Raw genomic sequence first — 17,536 nt, 5'->3', positions numbered from 1 at the left:
ATATTATAAAGATGATGTTTATTGCCCTGAAGTGTCATATTAAAACATTTTTACACAAATTATATGAACTAATGGTTTGGCTCTTGATTGGTTTAGATCATCTCTTCATGTATTTCTTCTGCTAAATGACCTGTAGTGGGTTCCATTAAACAAATTATCATCTTTTTGTACTGTTATATATTGTAGCAGGAACTCTTTGTGAGATGGTTTTCCTTTTAATATTATGGGGTTGCATGTTGAGGTACACAGGAACATGTTACCTGGTGGAGCCAGTAAAAAAATTGATTTAGCTTCAAGTCTACATGTCAAAAAGGTAAGAGTAGACTACCCAGGACAGAAAATCAAAGAGATTTCCTGTCTGTTGACTCGTTTCCTGTTTGATTGTTTGCAGTGGAGAGGAACATTCCCTAAATGTAAGATAGAATTGGATGTGAAGATCTCTTTGACTTTATTTTAACTTTGAGCTTACAGCGTAAAACTGAATGAACACAAAGTTGATGAATTTAAGGGCGAAACTGAAAGAAAAATTCAGGATTGTTGATGAAAAGATGAAGAAAAACTACACTGGACCAGCAGAAGGCTGACATTGATAATACATGACTGATTCATGAGTTAACATATAAATGTGTCACTCAGTAACAAAGTACATGCAGAGATTTATTATATATTGTGGCATTCAAATGATTTGATTATTAATATATAGCAAGTAATATTTGGGATTGTACATTTGATCCTGCTCTTAAGTATACTATATTTTTCAAGAAGAAGTAGCGACAAAAAATTCCTGGTCTTTACAACAAAGTTATTCTGGACTTTCTATGCTTTAAACCACATATATAACAATACAACAGTTTGTTTTAGCTGAACCACATTTGCTAATAATACATAACATTTTGGGAATAGATCACACCAAAAATGTCAGTTTCTAAAAATGATAATCTTGACAAGCTAGTTACTAGAGTCTAAAGTGCTGGGGCAGTCGGAGCAGACAGGCCTGTGTATCAGTAACAGCCCCAGGCAGTTTGCCCATGTTCTCCCATCGCTGTGTGCTAGGTTCGAACCGGTGGACAAGTCCAGACTCACTGTAATCATCCTGGCAGTATCCTCCTAGTACATAGATCTTCCCCTCCAGGACGGCTGAGGCTGCGCCAACATGGCGCAATGGCAGCGGAGCGAAAGCTGTCCAAGCATCAGCAACAGGATCGTACACCTCACAGGCTTGTTGGTCAGTGTAAAACTTCCTCAGGTTACACACACCACCAGCGACGTAAAGATGGCCTCGCAGGGGCTCCATGCAATGCTGGGCACGGTCATGGGTCATGTCTGCCAGGTAGGTGGTTCCTCTCTCTGGGTGGTACAGGAACATGGAAACCAGACACACATACTTACCGTTGAAACCTCCAGAGATGAAGATTCCTCCATCTATGACAGTGACAGCATGGCCGCTCAAAGCCTGGTCCAGGGGCTGCACAAAGCTGGGCAAAATTAAACAAGAGGCATCAGGCAGGAGTGTAGTGGAGGGGTAAAACAAATCAATCTAGCATTGATACATTTTCAGTCCAAACTAGACAGGATGGGCAATTTAAGCCATGAATTTTGTTGTTTATATATGACAAGACAGTGTAGAAATGGGGGAGAGAGAGATATATGATGGGGGCTGGTCACAAGTGTGTCCGAGAACTATGGTGGCCTTCAGATAAAACGTAGAAACACAAGGTCCTATCTAGAGCCAGCATTTGTTAGTCCCTTCTGAGATAGAAACATGGCAGTGCAACATAGCGGACTCCTTACTCTATGTAGATGTGAAGGGCTCATTCTAACTTAACAAAAACACAACAATTCTTAGTTTAAGTTGATTATACATAAATTAAAACTTAGTTATGAATATTATATTCAATTTCTGCAGAAAGATCCTCCTAACTACTGCATACATTTAATTCAGACATTAGATCGATCTGGCATGTGAATGTAATGTCAACATTCAATGGTTTCTGGAATTTTCTATTTTACCTAGTGATGGGGTAACAAAAGGTTTCCAACTGTGTTTTTTCAAGTGTGATATAGTAACAATGGTGACATCTGCTGGCCAACTTCTGCTATTGCATTTGTATGGAAGGAGAGCGAGTCAACATATACTGTAAGTGCACTCACAGCTTTCATCAGTGATACACTGGCCACTTTGAAATAGTATATGACTCTGCGTGTAAATATTGTGGCAGATTTCCAATAAGGGCACATCCCTGATACTTGTGATTTTGGGCATGCTAAAACTAGGCATCAATACTTCACCCGATACTTAAGGATTTAGGATACGTTGGAAGGAGATCCAATGCTTTAGTGATTCAATACTGGGTCAAATAGTCTGCTTCAAGTGTAATATCACTAATCTTACCTCCAGGAATCAGTGTCTGGGTTGTACATCTCAACACTGTCTACGTTGGTGTTGATCTCCTTATCTCCACCAATGGCATAAAGATGCTCCTCTTGTACCACCACTGAGAAGTTGCTTCTAAACTCTTGCATGTCAGCCAGCCTCTTCCAGCTGTCCTGCACAGGGTCATAACTTGCATGTGTGCGATCAAAGTAAAAAAGGTAAAGATGGAAAAGGTGAGACCAGAGTTGTGCATCTGTGTGACAACATAGGTTATTGAAAATAAGAGTCTTCATTTACCTGTAGGCGGATTTCATCATGTCATCCTTTGTGTAGTAGTAACATCCTCCAAACACATACAACCTTCCCATCATTGCTGCTACTCCATGTCTGAACTTTGGCTCGTCTGGCATCTCACCCAGCCTTCTCCACTCCATCGCCTTCACCAACCCTGTGCCACTGCGTACAGAGTTTGCAAACCATAGTTCCCTGCTTGGTATGCGCTGACCCCCATCTTGGTCCAGCTGGTCTCCCCCAACCACAACCAGAGTGTCTTTGGGATGCCTGACCCGGCACTGATCCTGAGTTTCTGGGAGGCTGAAACCAAATTCCTTTAGTGCTGAACCATAGAGATCCACCTCCTTGTTTCCAAAGCACTCTATGCGAAGGTTAATGGCTCTGACCTCCCTGAACTCTCGAAAGGTCATGAGGGGGAACCGTACTCCGGTCATCAGTACGCCAGCCTGGCCCAATCTCTCCTCAGGATCAGCTTCGACCCAGGAGATAACAGCTCGAAATACAGCCAACTCTGAGGGCACACACAGATCATCACAGCGGAGGATGTCGAGAAGCTTCTCTGCTGTTAAGTCCTGAAACTTTGAAGTGACTGACACCTCCCAGAAGTTCCTCAGTACAAAATCATTGGCTTCCTCAAGCAAGTCTGACATCTCGTAGGCTTCAGCAAAAGATGCCACGTCTAGGCAGGAGCTTGCATCCATTTCCTGTCGCATGAAGTTGAGGCAAAGTGAGAGGGCAGGCTGGAATTGAAGCTGGAGGGCGGTGCAGGTGATCTCGAAGACACAGTCCCAGTTAAGTGGAAGGGTCCCGCTATAGGAGCAGCTAATCAGAACCTCTAACTCAGGAGCTAATAAGAAAGGAAGGGCAATAAGGGTTTGATGGGATTCCCTCATCCCGCAGGTGAACATGCCACGGAAGTAGTCACTACTTGCTGCCATGATAACTCTGTGGACTGGAGACAGACAAACGAAGAGTTCAGTTGATCACCATTAAATAATCATCAACAAGATACTTACAGATTGCATGAATAGTATGAATTGCTACTAACCATAGAATAAAGACCCATCCACATCTAAAATCACATGACACCCCACTTTGTCTGCCCACAGCTTTTCAATAGACTGAAGAGTAATCTTCATCTGTTCTAAGGAAGAGAGCTTTCGGTCCTCCTTCTTGGGACTTCTACTGTCTTTCATCCTCTCCGCTTTGTTGCATAACTCCAGCACTCTAGGGATGCCCAGTGCTCGAGCTGCAGCCATAGTCGAGGTCATGCTGTCTTTGTTCAAAGACAATACAGCTCCAGTGTAGGCAAAGTTCAAAACTGCCTGTAGCCCAACTTGATGAACCTCCGGAGACAGAGACACTGACCACCTGTCTGATCGTTCTCCACTTTTATCCCTCAGCCTCTCTCGGATGAAGGAGCTGACTGCAGCAAGGATAGGGGAGTGTACGTGAAAGCTGTTCCCTTTATCAGTGGTCAGAGTCAGGTCTGTGAGAAGAGATGAATCCCATAATTCCTTCAGGGCAATGAATACCTCTTTAGGATAGGTTTCACTGCGGTATGTGTGGACATCCCCAAATGTGTCCTCTCTCATATGCTGCCCAATTCCTTCCTGACTAGCACCACTCATCCTGTCCTCTGACCCCTCTTTCTTACCCCTCCCACTCATCACCCCCATCTTTGAGTCATTGTAAGCCACAATCCTCCTAAGCTCGCGGTTGTCCTGTTCTATCCCTTCTGCGCCACCTTCTTCGATCACTCTTTTCCTCCGCTCCTTCTCGCTCCTCCATCGCTCCTCCCATTCCATTGGAAGGTAATGTCTAGTAAACTCCATGTCTGTGGCTAGGCTTAACTTGATCTTGAACTACTACCCACACTGGTCTTTCTGTTTGAAGAATTACTGAGGACATCCAGCAAAATCTCGTCTTAATTGACTCCTCTCTCCATATTTTCTGTTTCTGCCTTCACAAATCTTTCTGTCCCACTCAAATCCTCTCTCTTTCTCAGACTCAACTTTCCTCACTGCAAAACAAGCAGCTATTCATAGCAACTGGGTCAGAGAGATTCCGTTTCAGCTGAATCTTGGCACTAACTTCATTGTAATGTTCTTCAAGGAAGAACATGGAGATGAACTTAAATATTTCGAGTTTATTGGAGTCAATAAAAGAGCCAAGTAAAATATATATATATATATAAATAAGTAATAAGTGAGTGTGTGTGTATATATATATATATATATAAATAAGTAATAAATAAGTGAGTGTATATATATTTATATATATATATATATATACACTCACTCACTTATTACTTATTTATATATATATATATATATATATATATATACACACACACTCACTTATTACTTATTTATATATATATATCATTTACTGTTGAGTTCCTCAGAAAAGAAAATAATGCACTACGTGAGAGTATACAAGAGAAGGTTGTTCAACTATATATATATATGATATATATGATATATATATATGTCATATATATGACATATATATATATCAGATATATATGATATATATATCAGATATATATGATATATATATCAGATATATATTATATATATATATGATATATATATATATATCATATATATACATATATATATATAAGATATATATGATATATATATCAGATATATATGATATATATATATATATGATATATAATATATCTATATATATGATATATATATGACATATATATATATGATATATGACATATATATATATACATGATATATATGACATATATATATATATATGATATATATATATAGATATATATCTATATATATATATATGATATATATATATATATATATATATATATATATATATATATATATATATATATATATATATCTATATATATATCTATATCTATATCTATATATATCATATATAGTTGAACAACCTTCTCTTGTATACTCTCACGTAGTGCATTATTTTCTTTTCTGAGGACCTCAACAGTAAATGATTTTTGTTTTGCACACAAAGATCACATAGACTTTTGATGACATGTTATGTTAATACAGGCAACAGATCTGAAGAAGTAGAAATGTGTTTGGAGGGAGGGACAGAGAGGCAGAATGCATTATCAACAATGACCAGGAGAAAGTATGTTCATGGTCATTTTAATGCCCCGAGTTAGAAAGTACTGTATGAATACTCTGACATGCTGATTATTTTCAAGGTTGAAATTAAAAAAATGTATGTTTAAAAAAATGAGGGTTCATGTTCTGTTTGTCAGTAAAAACTGGGAATCCAATTATTTTTTCTTACTTAACTGATTCATGTTGGAGCACAGTAGAATCAATAAGATTTATATAATTTCATTGATTTAACAGTTACCTTCTAAACTGTTTGAATATTATGTTAAAATGGGTATATTCTGTACTTGTTAATCAGTCATTACTCATATTATTATCACTATTTTCTGATACCGTTACATCATAATGTACCACAGAAATCATCTCATTTGCAATCAATAATTTTAATAAAGCTTTTATTTACATTGTTAAGCACTTCATCTAAAATGGTCAATAAAGGTCTATCAATTGTAATGGCATTGACTCACTAAATGAATAGCGCTGTTACAAAAACACAGACTCTTTAGCTACTGTATTCTCTTCAAAGAAAATAAAAATATCCTTTTATAATGTCCGTAATATCTTTACTTTGGATCAAAGAAAGTCTTCACATTTTCTTTAATTTAAAGTATTCTATCAAAATTTCACTTCCCAATAAAGTGTGACCGCTTTTAATGAATCAATTAGCACGGCGCAGATGGATTGACCCCAGCTCGTTTAATGTTGAGACTTGATCTACTTTTGCATGCATTGTTAAAATGTATATGTAATATTTTACATAATAATTAAATCGGTTACCATTTCAAATTAACTGGATGAATAAGGTGCAAAAACTTAAAAGATAAAGTCAATAAAAAGCAAAAATAACCAAAAGAAATACTATATTAATGATTCTAAATCAAAATACAATAATTCTTAAAGAACAAACTTTGCAAAAATACGATTATATAATTAATGCTGATTAATAGGAGTTACATAACACTAACTTATAATTTTACTGTATTGCAGTTATATATATTTTCTGGTTTTATATCACACACTATTTAACCTTAATCAGCGTGACACCATTGTAGAGAATTGAAGCGTGATTTTTCTTTGTTGTTATACTCAGTTGAAGGTGATGAGGTATTCTGGGTAGGCCTGGTCATCATGAAAGATCACAAACATGGAGGGTTGCTCCTTGTTGTTCACCAAACTGTCAAAGCAGTCGGTGCGGTCCGAGCCTCGAGGAGGGGTGGCTTTCATGGTATGGTCACCGACTGTGTAACGGCCGGTCACGACGCGCGCCACATACAGCCTCTTCAAGCCCGACGCATCTACTGGGGAAAAACGTGTGGCCGAATACTCTGCATTGACTGCAAAGTAAACTCCCTTTCCATGCATAGTAGCTGTGGTAGAAATAAACAAGAGAAGACTCATGTCAACACATATCATGATGGAAAGCCCTTTAACATTTAATCAGTAGCGGTAATAGCAATTGTAGATATCAACATTTAATTTTTGACTGGTTGGAATTCCAAACCAACGTATCCATAATGTAATTTTAACGAGTAGCAATTCTAATTAGAGTTATCGGCCATTCATTTCACACTAGTTAAAATGTTCATTCTTAATAACAATTTGTTTTTTTATAGTGGAATTGTTCATTGTAGATATCTGTAACTAAAACTTTTACCATTGACTTCTATTCAAACTCAATTACAGATATCTTAAATTAACATTTTCACTAGTGAAAACTAAATCAGCCCTACTGATTAAATGTTAAAGGGCCAGAATACACTTTCACACCACTCTCATGAAGCTACAGCCAGAAGGTGGTTAGCTCAGTTTGGGATGCGACAACAATACTAACCATGTGCTCCTGCGTGACTCCTGTCAAATCTGTCTCTTTCAATGCACCTGCAAGACTCTGCTGATGTGCCATGGTAGAGAGTCTTCTCCCCAAGCTCAGCTGGGCCATTCTTGGAGAATATACGCTGCCTACACACACTATAGGCATACCACAGGTAGAGGTTTTGCACGCGCTCAATCTGTGATCAGAAAACAATCAATCAATGACACATTCTGTCGTGCAGGTTTTTAATGCTGCAGGCTTTTCTCAAAGAAGACATTTAGACATGTCACAGTAGGAAATTAAACGTGTTTTTGTGTTATCATACTTACTTTGCGAATGTTGAATTTCGCGGTTTTGAGGAAACCCTGGGCTACAACCTTATACTCCGGTGAGTTCGGTTGCAGCTCGACCTTTTTAAACCCTTCTTCTTGCATGGGTTCCCATTGTGTCGGCAACTCTAAGGCTAAAAGGTCACAGAAGTCAATGTTATGGTTTGAGCGGTTTTTAACAAATTCAAAAAAAGACAATACAAGTTGCTGTAAGTTACTTAAAACTCCAAAATGTGACATACTTGTTTCAGAATCGTTCCTTTTCACTTTGTACGTTAAGCCTGTTAGCCAATTTGTGGCTTCTTGTGTCGTCAGGTTTACTGCCAGCATCGAGCCGTCTGGTGCAATCATATCTACAGACACTTGTTTCTTCATGTGAGCCTTCTCCAGCATGTAGTTGTCATGCAGGCTCAGCTCTTGCCAGGCTTTATTTACATCCTGAATTGACCACTGGACATAAAGAGCCAGCATCGCTTCTTCTTTATCTCGGAGGTCTTCGCAAAGTGCTTTTTGGATTGCTCTGTTTACAAGCTCAATAACGCTCAACACGTCCTCTTTCAGGCCTTTCAGCACATAAACCTCTCTTCCTGAACCTGAACCATCACTAGCCGTGTTACCCGCTCTGTTGCCAGTCACATCTTTAGAACTTCGATGTCTCCTGTGTTCCAGGCTTATTCCTAAGACTTTGACTTTTGCCTGCACTGCCTCCAGCTCCATGGCATCCAGCTTGGAAAAATCCTCCACATCCACCTCTCTCTCTAGCAGCTGCTTCTGCAGAATCCCCTCCAGATCTTTCTTGATGGTCCTGATGGTGTCTGCACCACAACCAATCACACTTATCACAGCTGGCGGTGGCTTTGAGGAGGTGAAAGTTTTGCCTTGAGGTTTTGCAATGTGTCTTGTCTTCTCCTGCCACTTCTTTTTAGCTTTTTCTATTATATAAGAAAAAAAAAGGGAGGGAAAAAAAGAGAGACACCTCAATACATGAAGATAGTCTTTATGTGTGACATCTACAATATCCACTCAGAATATTGATTATACCAATCCTTTCATGTTCCAAGATTTCTATGTATTTTGTATTTATGACCAAATATCTGCAAAACTAATTGCATTCCCATCAACCTCAGCTGTATTTTGTGCTCAACGCTAATTAACAAATGTTAGCAGGCTGAACTAAGATCATGAACTTTGTAAAAATATATTGAAATTATAATTAGGCACAAAGTCAGGCCCGCTGTGAGGTGGGTTAAAGGGTACAGATGCACCCATGCAAAGGTCTAAAGGTGATGTTGCTACATTGTGAATAACAAATATGTGTTCTCAACAGCAGGAATGCTAGTTAACGTTAGCTGTGAGCAGCAGCAGCCCAACGACACAGTCCTATTTTGCTAAATAAGGGCTAACCGCTAACATTAAAGGAGGTCGCATGGAGTTACATTATGATGCGTTCAAGCTCTATTCAGTAAAAATAAGTATTGGGCAAAGGTAAATTATAACGTTATCATGATGTGTTTAAATGTAATCTTGAAAAGTTTTGTTTTTGGCAAGAAACTTGATAAATACAGTTCTTAGGAGATGTTTTCAAAGAAATGTATTCAAGATTTATTTTTTATCAAAATATAATATTGTTTATACATTTAAATTATTTTTCGGGACGGTGGTGAAAAAAAGTACAACATTTTCAAGCCTTATAAATGAAAATAACCTTTCAGGTTTAGGTGGCGAGTGGCTGTTTGTCCAAAGCGGTTCTCCAACTCTGATCTGCAAAAACATTATAGAGAGGAACTTTAAAAACAAGCTATTCTTACTGGTTGAACAACGCAAAGCGTGTTAAAACGCTAACTTTCCCTTCCATTGTACGAGTGAGATTTATATCTGACCTGAAAGCCAGAAAGACCCGTTGCTGGATGATGACAATGCGGATGAGTGTGAGGGAATTTGGTTGCAAGTCTGTAATAGCTGAGGTCATGCCATCCAGCATGGCTTTACAAGCCTTGACCGAGTCCATACCACCCGCACCTGATGGGATATAAAGACAATGTTTGTGAATCCACATGGAGATGCCACCAATAATGGTATTCACATTGCTGCAGTGACTGCTTGTGACCTTTATTTGGTAATGTGTCAAATTATTATTAATTTATCATTTTAGATGCAAAACTATAATTAAAGAAAAACATTGTCCTGCCACTAAAGGCCAAAATAAACTGATTAGATTTAGGGATCTCGACCTGAACAAGTTGTTTCAATTTTATTTAATGTGTTATTATATTAATTTATACATGTATTCATGACATTCTTAATCAAAACTAGATAGAAAGTCTTACTACATTTGGGTGATTAAGACACATTTGGTGTTGACCATAATGCACATGTTGACGTAAACACACACAGTACAAACCGGTATTGATAGCTGGGAAGGCCACTGAGCTGTAGCCTTTGCTCTCGCACTGTGTCAGTATTGTTTTGCAATTCTTCCGAATCATCTGAGGCTCACACTTAAAACTAGCATGAATGATTTCCTTGCAGCCAAGCAACCCGGGTCCGGTGGTACACATGAAGTCTGCTGGAACGCCCACTGAAAAGCAAATATGTTAAAAAAAAAACAAACATGAAAAAGACTTGGATTTGTGTACAAAATGTAGCTGAACGTAGCTTAAATTGCAACCACATTTCCAGAAAATAGAGTTTCCATCCTACAGTGAATATAAGAAGTTGGACACATGGTTCTTACTCTGTGCTAAGTGTGCTTGGACAACAGGCCCTGCTGCAGTCAGAATGGCTTTAGACACACCTGTGGAGTTTGAGAACACAAAGTCACTGTAGGATCTAATATTTCAATATACTGTATACAAAACACTCAAAAATAACACCAGTCTGAAGGGCTGTGGTACTCTAGATGCATATTTAAAGTCAATCAAAACATTACGAAAATCAAATCATACCAGATTGGTTGTTGGAGAAGTCAGTTGTGTTGATAATGGCCTCAGTGGTCTCCTGAGTGATGTCACCAAGGACCATCTGAAGCTTGACTCCACCCAGCATGGCTGTGACCTCATCGTTAGTTAGGGAGACATGGCGGTAAAAGGAAGCTAAAGTCGTGTCATTAAAAAAGAAAGTATAGTAATGGATTCATATTTTTATATTTATGTCAAATGGCTATGTGTAAAGGTTGTTCATAGTGACACAAATACAGAAAAGTAACAAAAATTGAAAAAACAGTTGTTAGCCCCCTTTTGCTTCTTGTTTTGGCTTTACACATGCATATGTGTTCTAAATCAACCGGATTTCCAACAGCAGCAGCAGGCAGATATTTTTAATCAAACAAACTCTGTACACTACCAGCCCATGGGTTGGTGGAGACCAAAACGAGGGAAACGAGTAGTTTATCAAAGTCTTGCTCAACCTGAAATTGAAAATAAATTATTCACACTAACCTTGGTCTGGGTTGGCATCGTTTGTGAATCCTCTGAGATGCAACGTTTCCTGGGAGGACTGGAAGGCCTAGAGTGACAAAGTAAAGGATTTAATTCCAGGTCCACATGCAAAACAACAAAAACTATTGTAGTCCTTTTTTGTTACCAGGCATTGCTACTGCATTTTATTTACCTTGCTAGATTCTTTGTCATTGGGGTGGATGACAATACGGACCAGAAAAGATGTTCCGCTGGCTCGGTTGTGTTCAAATTCACGGACCTCCTCCAGTACAACCCTGGCTGCCACGCGGTGAGGAAAACACAGGACAGCACCAGTCCCAAGCACAGGGAGAGCCACTGAACTAAAGCCTTGGATCTGACAGGAAGCCAGAATCTTTCTGATGCCCTGTCTCAGAACCTTGAAGATTCAAGCATTATCAAGGTTAATACACCCCTTAGTTTTTAAGATAGTGGGAACAACAAAACACATACACAGTAAAGACTAATTTGGTTGCAGAAAAAAACTACAAAAGACAGATTCACCTGAACAGCGGTTCCATGTTGGTTATTATCCCAGGGAATGATGTTGAGGAAGAACACTCCTTTAGATTGAAGTGCAGGCAAGCCTTCCACCAGGATTGTGTCACCAGGCGCTGCTGCTCTTCCTGCTTCCTTATGAAACTTTGCAGTCAGCTGAGGTCCAGCCATGTCGGACAAGGCGTTTCCGACACGGGTAGAGAGAGGGTCATGGCCAACCATAGGGGATATCAGGGCATCCACCTAGGAGAATACAACAATTTAATTTCATCCAATTTAACACTTAAATGATCCTGACCACCATGTTTATCCTGAAAGTAGATTATGTTAGCTCTGTATGCAAACAGACACCGGTATCCAGCAACTACAGCAGATTAACTTGGGAAATATTCTGAATCAAGTAGCAAAATTTACTTTAATATAAATCTCAGCAAGGTTTCTTACCTGCTGGGTCTCCATTCTTCCCTGAATAATCTCTACATGGACACCACCTCCAGGAGCTCCAGCGGTGGCTCCTAGGAACCCATGATCACCTGGTGCACTGCTTCCGGTACTTATTCCTTGGAGAAGCCGGTCACATGCGTCCTGCATGGCCCTCACCACTTCTCCTCTATTATCAATCAGGATAATTCTGCTCAGACTTCTCCCTCCCTGACTGCCAAACGTCTTAACAGCAGTTACAATAGCCTCAGAGCACACAGTGACAGGTACACCAAACAAACCTGAGCTGATACAGGGCATGGCTATAGACCTGAACTCCATCATCTCTGCTAAATTCAAAGCAGCTTGGACAGTTTTTTCCAGTAACATCCTTTCTTTGCCAACTGATTTTCCACCTACAGGTCCAACAGCATGCAGCAGTTTCTTGCAGTTTAGGTTACCCCCTGTGGTCACAACCACATCACCTGTAGGTATTTTTCCAGTCTGCTTTACTATATCTCTACTCTCCTTCTGCACCTGAGGGCCACCTGCTTTAGACAGTGCAGCAGCAACTCCCCCACCGTGGTCCAGATCTCCGTTGGCAGCATTTACCAGGCAATCAGCTTCCTGTTTGGTGATGTCACCCTGACAGACCAGCACCTGAAGCCCATTACGAAGGCTGTAGCTGGCCACTGTTGTGCCAACAGTTCCTGCACCAGATGCCAAAATCTGTTTAGTTGCGTGAAGTTGTTCTTGAAGCTGTACAAGACACTTCTGAGAACGAGCAACACTTAAAATATTGTCTCTTCCAGGGCGACTTTCGATATACCTTATTGCCCCTGGCAGGTCAATGGTGACTCTATCCTGAACAAGGGAGTCCAGAAATGGACCCAGTCTGTTCCTGACCTCATTCACTTTGCTGGAGGGACCTTCAAGCAGCACCATGGGCCCAGAGGAAGATGTTAAAGGATGAAAGGTAACCCCTGAATAGTCAAACGCATGCAGCTGCAGTAATTCTGGTAAAATATGTACCAACTCTGGGTAAGGGAGAATGACTTTGCCTTCTATGTTTGACTGATCCAAAATAAACTGTATGACTAATTCATTCAGGTCTTCAACCTCTTTGGTGTGGCCCAGTAAGCACACCGTGCTGTCTGAGCCAAACACGACCTGAGCCCTGTATTGCCTTTGGTTCATCTCATTTGTCTTGGACTTAAGCTTTTCCTGAAGCTCAGATGGCACAACAGAGCAGCTAGGAACATCAATCTTGACTTCCTTGAATTTTTCATGAAGTTTTATTTCTGTGTCATTCAGTTTATCAGCGGAGAGGGTGAAGAAACATAGCTCTATGTCTCGTAACTCTACTTCCACCTTGCCACCAAGCAGTAGAAAGTCCCCTAGCACCCCTGGACCTCCATAGGCCTTTCTTAGGAAGGCCAAAAAATGTGGGCTCATGTCAGAAACTGTCCTTTCGAACACAAACTTCTCCTGATCAGAAATCCACTCTCCAGCCTTGAGAATCTCTTCGGCAGAGCCTTCCAAAACTAACTGACCTGCAGCTCCCTGCGCAAACTTCACTTCTGGAAAGTCTTGTTGCAAACCGTGCTCAATCTTTTTCCAGAGGAGGCGGAGCTTTGCCACACCCAGTCTACGAATGCTGGTTTCCTTCCCACTAAAACGTGACCCTCGTTTAACAAGCAAGTCCTCCACAGCCATCAACCTGGCTTTCACCTGAGAACGCTCACCGACAACAACAGCCATCCTATCCTCGCTGTACACCTTCACGTCGTCTGTGGTCTGAGGAGAGCTGCAGGACTGAAGCAAAGCTTTAATTTTGTGAACGTCCACCTCACAGTGGCACAGGTAGCCATCAATGAGTTTGTCTACTTCTGCTTTCCAATTTCTAACATCATGTGGAGCACCAGGTTTAGCTAAACGGCTAACTAAAACCCTCCCTTCCTCTGGGTACAGCTGAGCAGAGCAGGCCACAGAGGAGAGTTCTTTCTCTAGTTCTTTCCTAGCCTTGGGGCATTCCTTTAAGTAACGTAGGAGGTAAGCATCAGGTCGTAGTTCATATTCTTCACCACTTGGTGGAGGGGTAGAGGCAGGAATGGACTGCTGTTGGAAAGATAAAGTTGAATTTTAAGTACATGACAACCGTTTTAAAGAGTTAGTGTGTTCGATCCATTACAGTTACATAGTAACGACTGAGGCATCTACATTTTAGGTGCCGAGATTTCTAATGCTTTAACAATAAACACGAAAAATACCCTGAAGCATTTTTATAGGATTTTCAATTGTTCCAATCTGAAATTGAACAGTGCTTGTGATGCTGGAGAATAGTAATCATTAAAACTGTAGTTATTTTGACTTGGACATTATTGTATTCCCTGTGTAGTGTAGTGTAGTGTAGTGTAGTGTAGTGTACAACCTTTACTCTGAGACACTATTTGAGAAGACTTTCCACACTGACCTGTGATGAGGTTGAGTCCAGTTTTGGGCTAACTGACTTGCTTGTAGTCGAGGTAGTGATGTGAGAGCAGGTGGAAGGATTTCCTCGCACAGTCAGCACCAGGGGACCACCTTCAAACTCCAACACATGTTTAGATCTCTGCAAGACTCTTTGCTGATCTGAGACAGAAAATTACATATTCCTTTTGAGATTTTTTTGTCTTTTAGAGTCCCCTCCATCCTCCACCCTCTCCCCCTGTGTCTGTGAATGAAATAAAGTGTGTACAATGTTGAATCATGTATTCTTTCCGAACTGTCTGTGCATGAAAAACTGATTCATCAGTTGCTTAACCGTAGTTAACTCAATGGTCTGAATGAATGGATAGACTACTGAATGGTCTTATCAGGTGCAGGGACCCAAGGGGTCAGGGGCCCCCGGGGAACCATGTTCTGTATAGCGTGCTGTGGTACCACAGAGGGAAACAAAACGACAACAAAGAAATGCAAAACAACTAGAAAGAGATGCAAAATTGCTACAAAGAGACACAAAACAACTACAACTTGCAAAATGACCTCAGAGACACAACATGACAACAAAGCAACACAACATCTAGAAAGAGATGGACTCAGAGATGCAAAACGACCACAAAGAGATAAAAGCATCTACAAAGAGACACTAAACCAAAAAGAGATGCAAAACAACTACAAAGAGACAAAACAACAACACAAACATACAACAAACACATACAAAAAGGACTGCAACCAAAGAAACTAGAAAGAAATACAAAATGACCAGAAAGAGATTCAAAACGACCACAAAGAGATAAAAGCATATACAAAGAGACACAAAACAACGACAAAGAGTCGCTAAACAACGACAAAGAGACATAAAACAACCACAAATGACTACAAAGAGACAGAAAATCACAAAAAAGGACTACTAGACATACACAAAGGACTACAAAGAGACACAAAAACACAAAAAAGGACTACAAGACTACAAAAAGGACTACAAATAGACACAAATGGACTACAAAGAGACATAAAACAACCAAAAAGAGAGGGATAACAACTTCAAAGAGAAACAAAATGACTACCAAGAGACACAGATCAACTATAAATAGATGCAAGTTAACAATGAAAAGCCACAAACAATGTAGTTGTTTTGTTTGTGGTGCCTTGCTGGTATGGAGGAAGGGTTGGGGGAATTGTACATATCTAACCCAGGAGCCCATAGATTCATATCCATCCATGTTTTCAACCTTTGTACCAAGCAAACTTGATAATAACTGTTACTGCCATACCCGCTCCAGGGGAGGTAATTATGCGCTACAGTGTTTGGAATGGAAGATAGGCCTCGACATCTTTTTTGCTTGTTCTTAATGCTTTTTGTTTTATGAAATTGCTTCCAAAACAAAAATATTACACAGTTGACACACACACACACATCAAATACTGTATAATATGCGGAGCCTAATACGAATGTTCTGAACTCATAGTGAAAGTGAAACTAGAATGATACGTTTCGAAACGTACAAAGACGGTTGATATACAGTAAAATATGTGAACAAGTAACAGTAACATCGAAAACGTTTAGATGTGGATCTGCAAGCAGTAAAAACTCGGTCTTTTTCAACGTGTTTACGGTGCAGGCATACTTTCACTTTCACCTTCATCAACATACTTTAAGAAATCCTCGGCCCAAAACATTTAGAAATCACCCATCTTACCTTCTCGGTCATGAAAAGCAATGCTGTAAACATTATCACATATGTTGGTTATCGAGCTGCTGTCTCCACCTCCTGATTTGCGTCGAATGCGGAAAAAGTTTTCTATTATCTTCTTTTGTTTTTCGTCCAGATTGGGAAAATCAAAGAAAACAGGGTATTGGTAATTATCCTCCATAGTGAAACACTTGATAGACTTTATAATTACATATATGTATATATATGTATATGTAGGCCTGATCAGGTTGGAGCGAACCAAACCACTGATGTCTTGTGTCAAGCGCAGGCGCAGGTGCTTCCGCTTGTATTTATAGAAGACGTCTCCACCAAAAACATGCGTGACTTACAATCAGCCTTCCTACTTCACGGGTTTGTCGAGCTACCCATTGCCTCAACAAAGCCGAAATGAATGTGGCGGAGCCTATTTGTCAGTGGTGGGAAGTGAAAGTTAACTTACTCAAATATTGTTCTTAAGTACTAACCCTAATATTAAAGTCGGCTTGTACTTGACTTGGGTATTTTCATTATCTGCTACTTTGCAGATGCCTTTACAAAAACAAAATAAAAACCCAATTATATAATAAAACTAAAATACAGAGTAAATATGTAGTTCACAACCTTTTAGGGTCTTACCAAAAAACAAAGGGTGCATTCCATACCCATACTGCCATACTATTTAGTATGCCAGAAAAGGATTAAGTATGCCCTAATACATATCAGCCTATGTCGAAGTCCTACTGCATCTAGTGGCATTTACTAGTATGCAAGCGAGCATGCTTTTCTGGTTATTCCTACCCACAATCCTTTGCGCAGCAGATAGGCCTGTATTAATAAGAGGGTCAAAGTTCAAGGCGCAATGTTATGACGAAGTAGTTTATCCTAGTTGTATACATACTGCAAGGGCAGCTGCAGTGCCTACTAAAAGTAGAAAGAAGAAGTAAATGTCTCGTTAGGACCCCTTCTCACATTTAGGCACTCTAAACATTTTAATAACTGTTTGCGACCCGAAAAATGTAGAATTGTCCAATATATGACACAGCAAAAATT

The 17,536-nt window shown here is 39.8% G+C and overlaps 2 protein-coding genes across 3 annotated transcripts; both read right to left on the bottom strand.

The window, feature by feature from the left end:
• Positions 1-223: 223 nt before the first annotated feature.
• On the bottom strand, positions 224-4,641 carry LOC115023786 (kelch-like protein 33). The gene is made up of 4 exons (XM_029455034.1): positions 3,717-4,641; positions 2,672-3,620; positions 2,393-2,563; positions 224-1,475 (listed from the first exon to the last, which is right to left on the bottom strand). Exons 1-4 carry the CDS (start codon positions 4,501-4,503, stop codon positions 956-958), a joined length of 2,427 nt encoding a protein of 808 aa, XP_029310894.1. The 5' UTR covers positions 4,504-4,641; the 3' UTR covers positions 224-955.
• A 1,522-nt stretch (positions 4,642-6,163) lies between these two features.
• Positions 6,164-17,211, bottom strand: LOC115023834 (protein mono-ADP-ribosyltransferase PARP14-like). 2 transcript variants are annotated; one of them, XM_029455134.1, is made up of 16 exons: positions 17,123-17,211; positions 16,493-16,604; positions 14,785-14,942; positions 12,336-14,429; positions 11,898-12,134; positions 11,548-11,772; positions 11,376-11,442; positions 10,884-11,030; positions 10,673-10,732; positions 10,340-10,516; positions 9,819-9,957; positions 9,644-9,699; positions 8,181-8,870; positions 7,939-8,072; positions 7,628-7,805; positions 6,164-7,163 (listed from the first exon to the last, which is right to left on the bottom strand). In XM_029455134.1, the coding sequence occupies exons 1-16, from the start codon at positions 17,150-17,152 to the stop codon at positions 6,883-6,885; spliced, it is 4,785 nt and encodes a 1,594-aa protein (XP_029310994.1). In that variant the 5' UTR covers positions 17,153-17,211; the 3' UTR covers positions 6,164-6,882. The 2 variants fall into 2 exon arrangements, with proteins under 2 accessions (XP_029310994.1, XP_029310993.1); XM_029455133.1 differs by lacking the exon at positions 17,123-17,211 and having other exon boundaries at positions 16,493-16,859.
• Positions 17,212-17,536: the final 325 nt, after the last annotated feature.

This window comes from Cottoperca gobio, chromosome 18, assembly GCF_900634415.1.
Source record: "Cottoperca gobio chromosome 18, fCotGob3.1, whole genome shotgun sequence".
NCBI lineage: Eukaryota > Metazoa > Chordata > Actinopteri > Perciformes > Bovichtidae > Cottoperca > Cottoperca gobio.
The sequence above is the reverse complement of the archived record's forward strand: the minus strand, read 5'-3'. Positions and strand labels throughout refer to the sequence as shown.

What these genes read in the sequence shown, in the direction of transcription:
- LOC115023786 (XM_029455034.1), bottom strand. Translation starts at nt 4,503, where the DNA reads ATGGAGTTTACTAGACATTACCTTCCAATGGAATGGGAGGAGCGATGG. An exon ending in GGATGGGTCTTTATTCTATG is followed by an intron (nt 3,621 to 3,716) that starts GTTAGTAGCAAT and finishes GTCTGTCTCCAG; the next exon opens with TCCACAGAGTTATCATGGCA. An exon ending in ATGATGAAATCCGCCTACAG is followed by an intron (nt 2,564 to 2,671) that starts GTAAATGAAGAC and finishes CACACATGCAAG; the next exon opens with TTATGACCCTGTGCAGGACA.
- LOC115023834 (XM_029455133.1), bottom strand. Translation starts at nt 16,667, where the DNA reads ATGGAGGATAATTACCAATACCCTGTTTTCTTTGATTTTCCCAATCTG. An exon ending in TGCTTTTCATGACCGAGAAG is followed by an intron (nt 14,943 to 16,492) that starts GTAAGATGGGTG and finishes TTTCTGTCTCAG; the next exon opens with ATCAGCAAAGAGTCTTGCAG. An exon ending in CGGGTCTTTCTGGCTTTCAG is followed by an intron (nt 9,700 to 9,818) that starts GTCAGATATAAA and finishes ATGTTTTTGCAG; the next exon opens with ATCAGAGTTGGAGAACCGCT.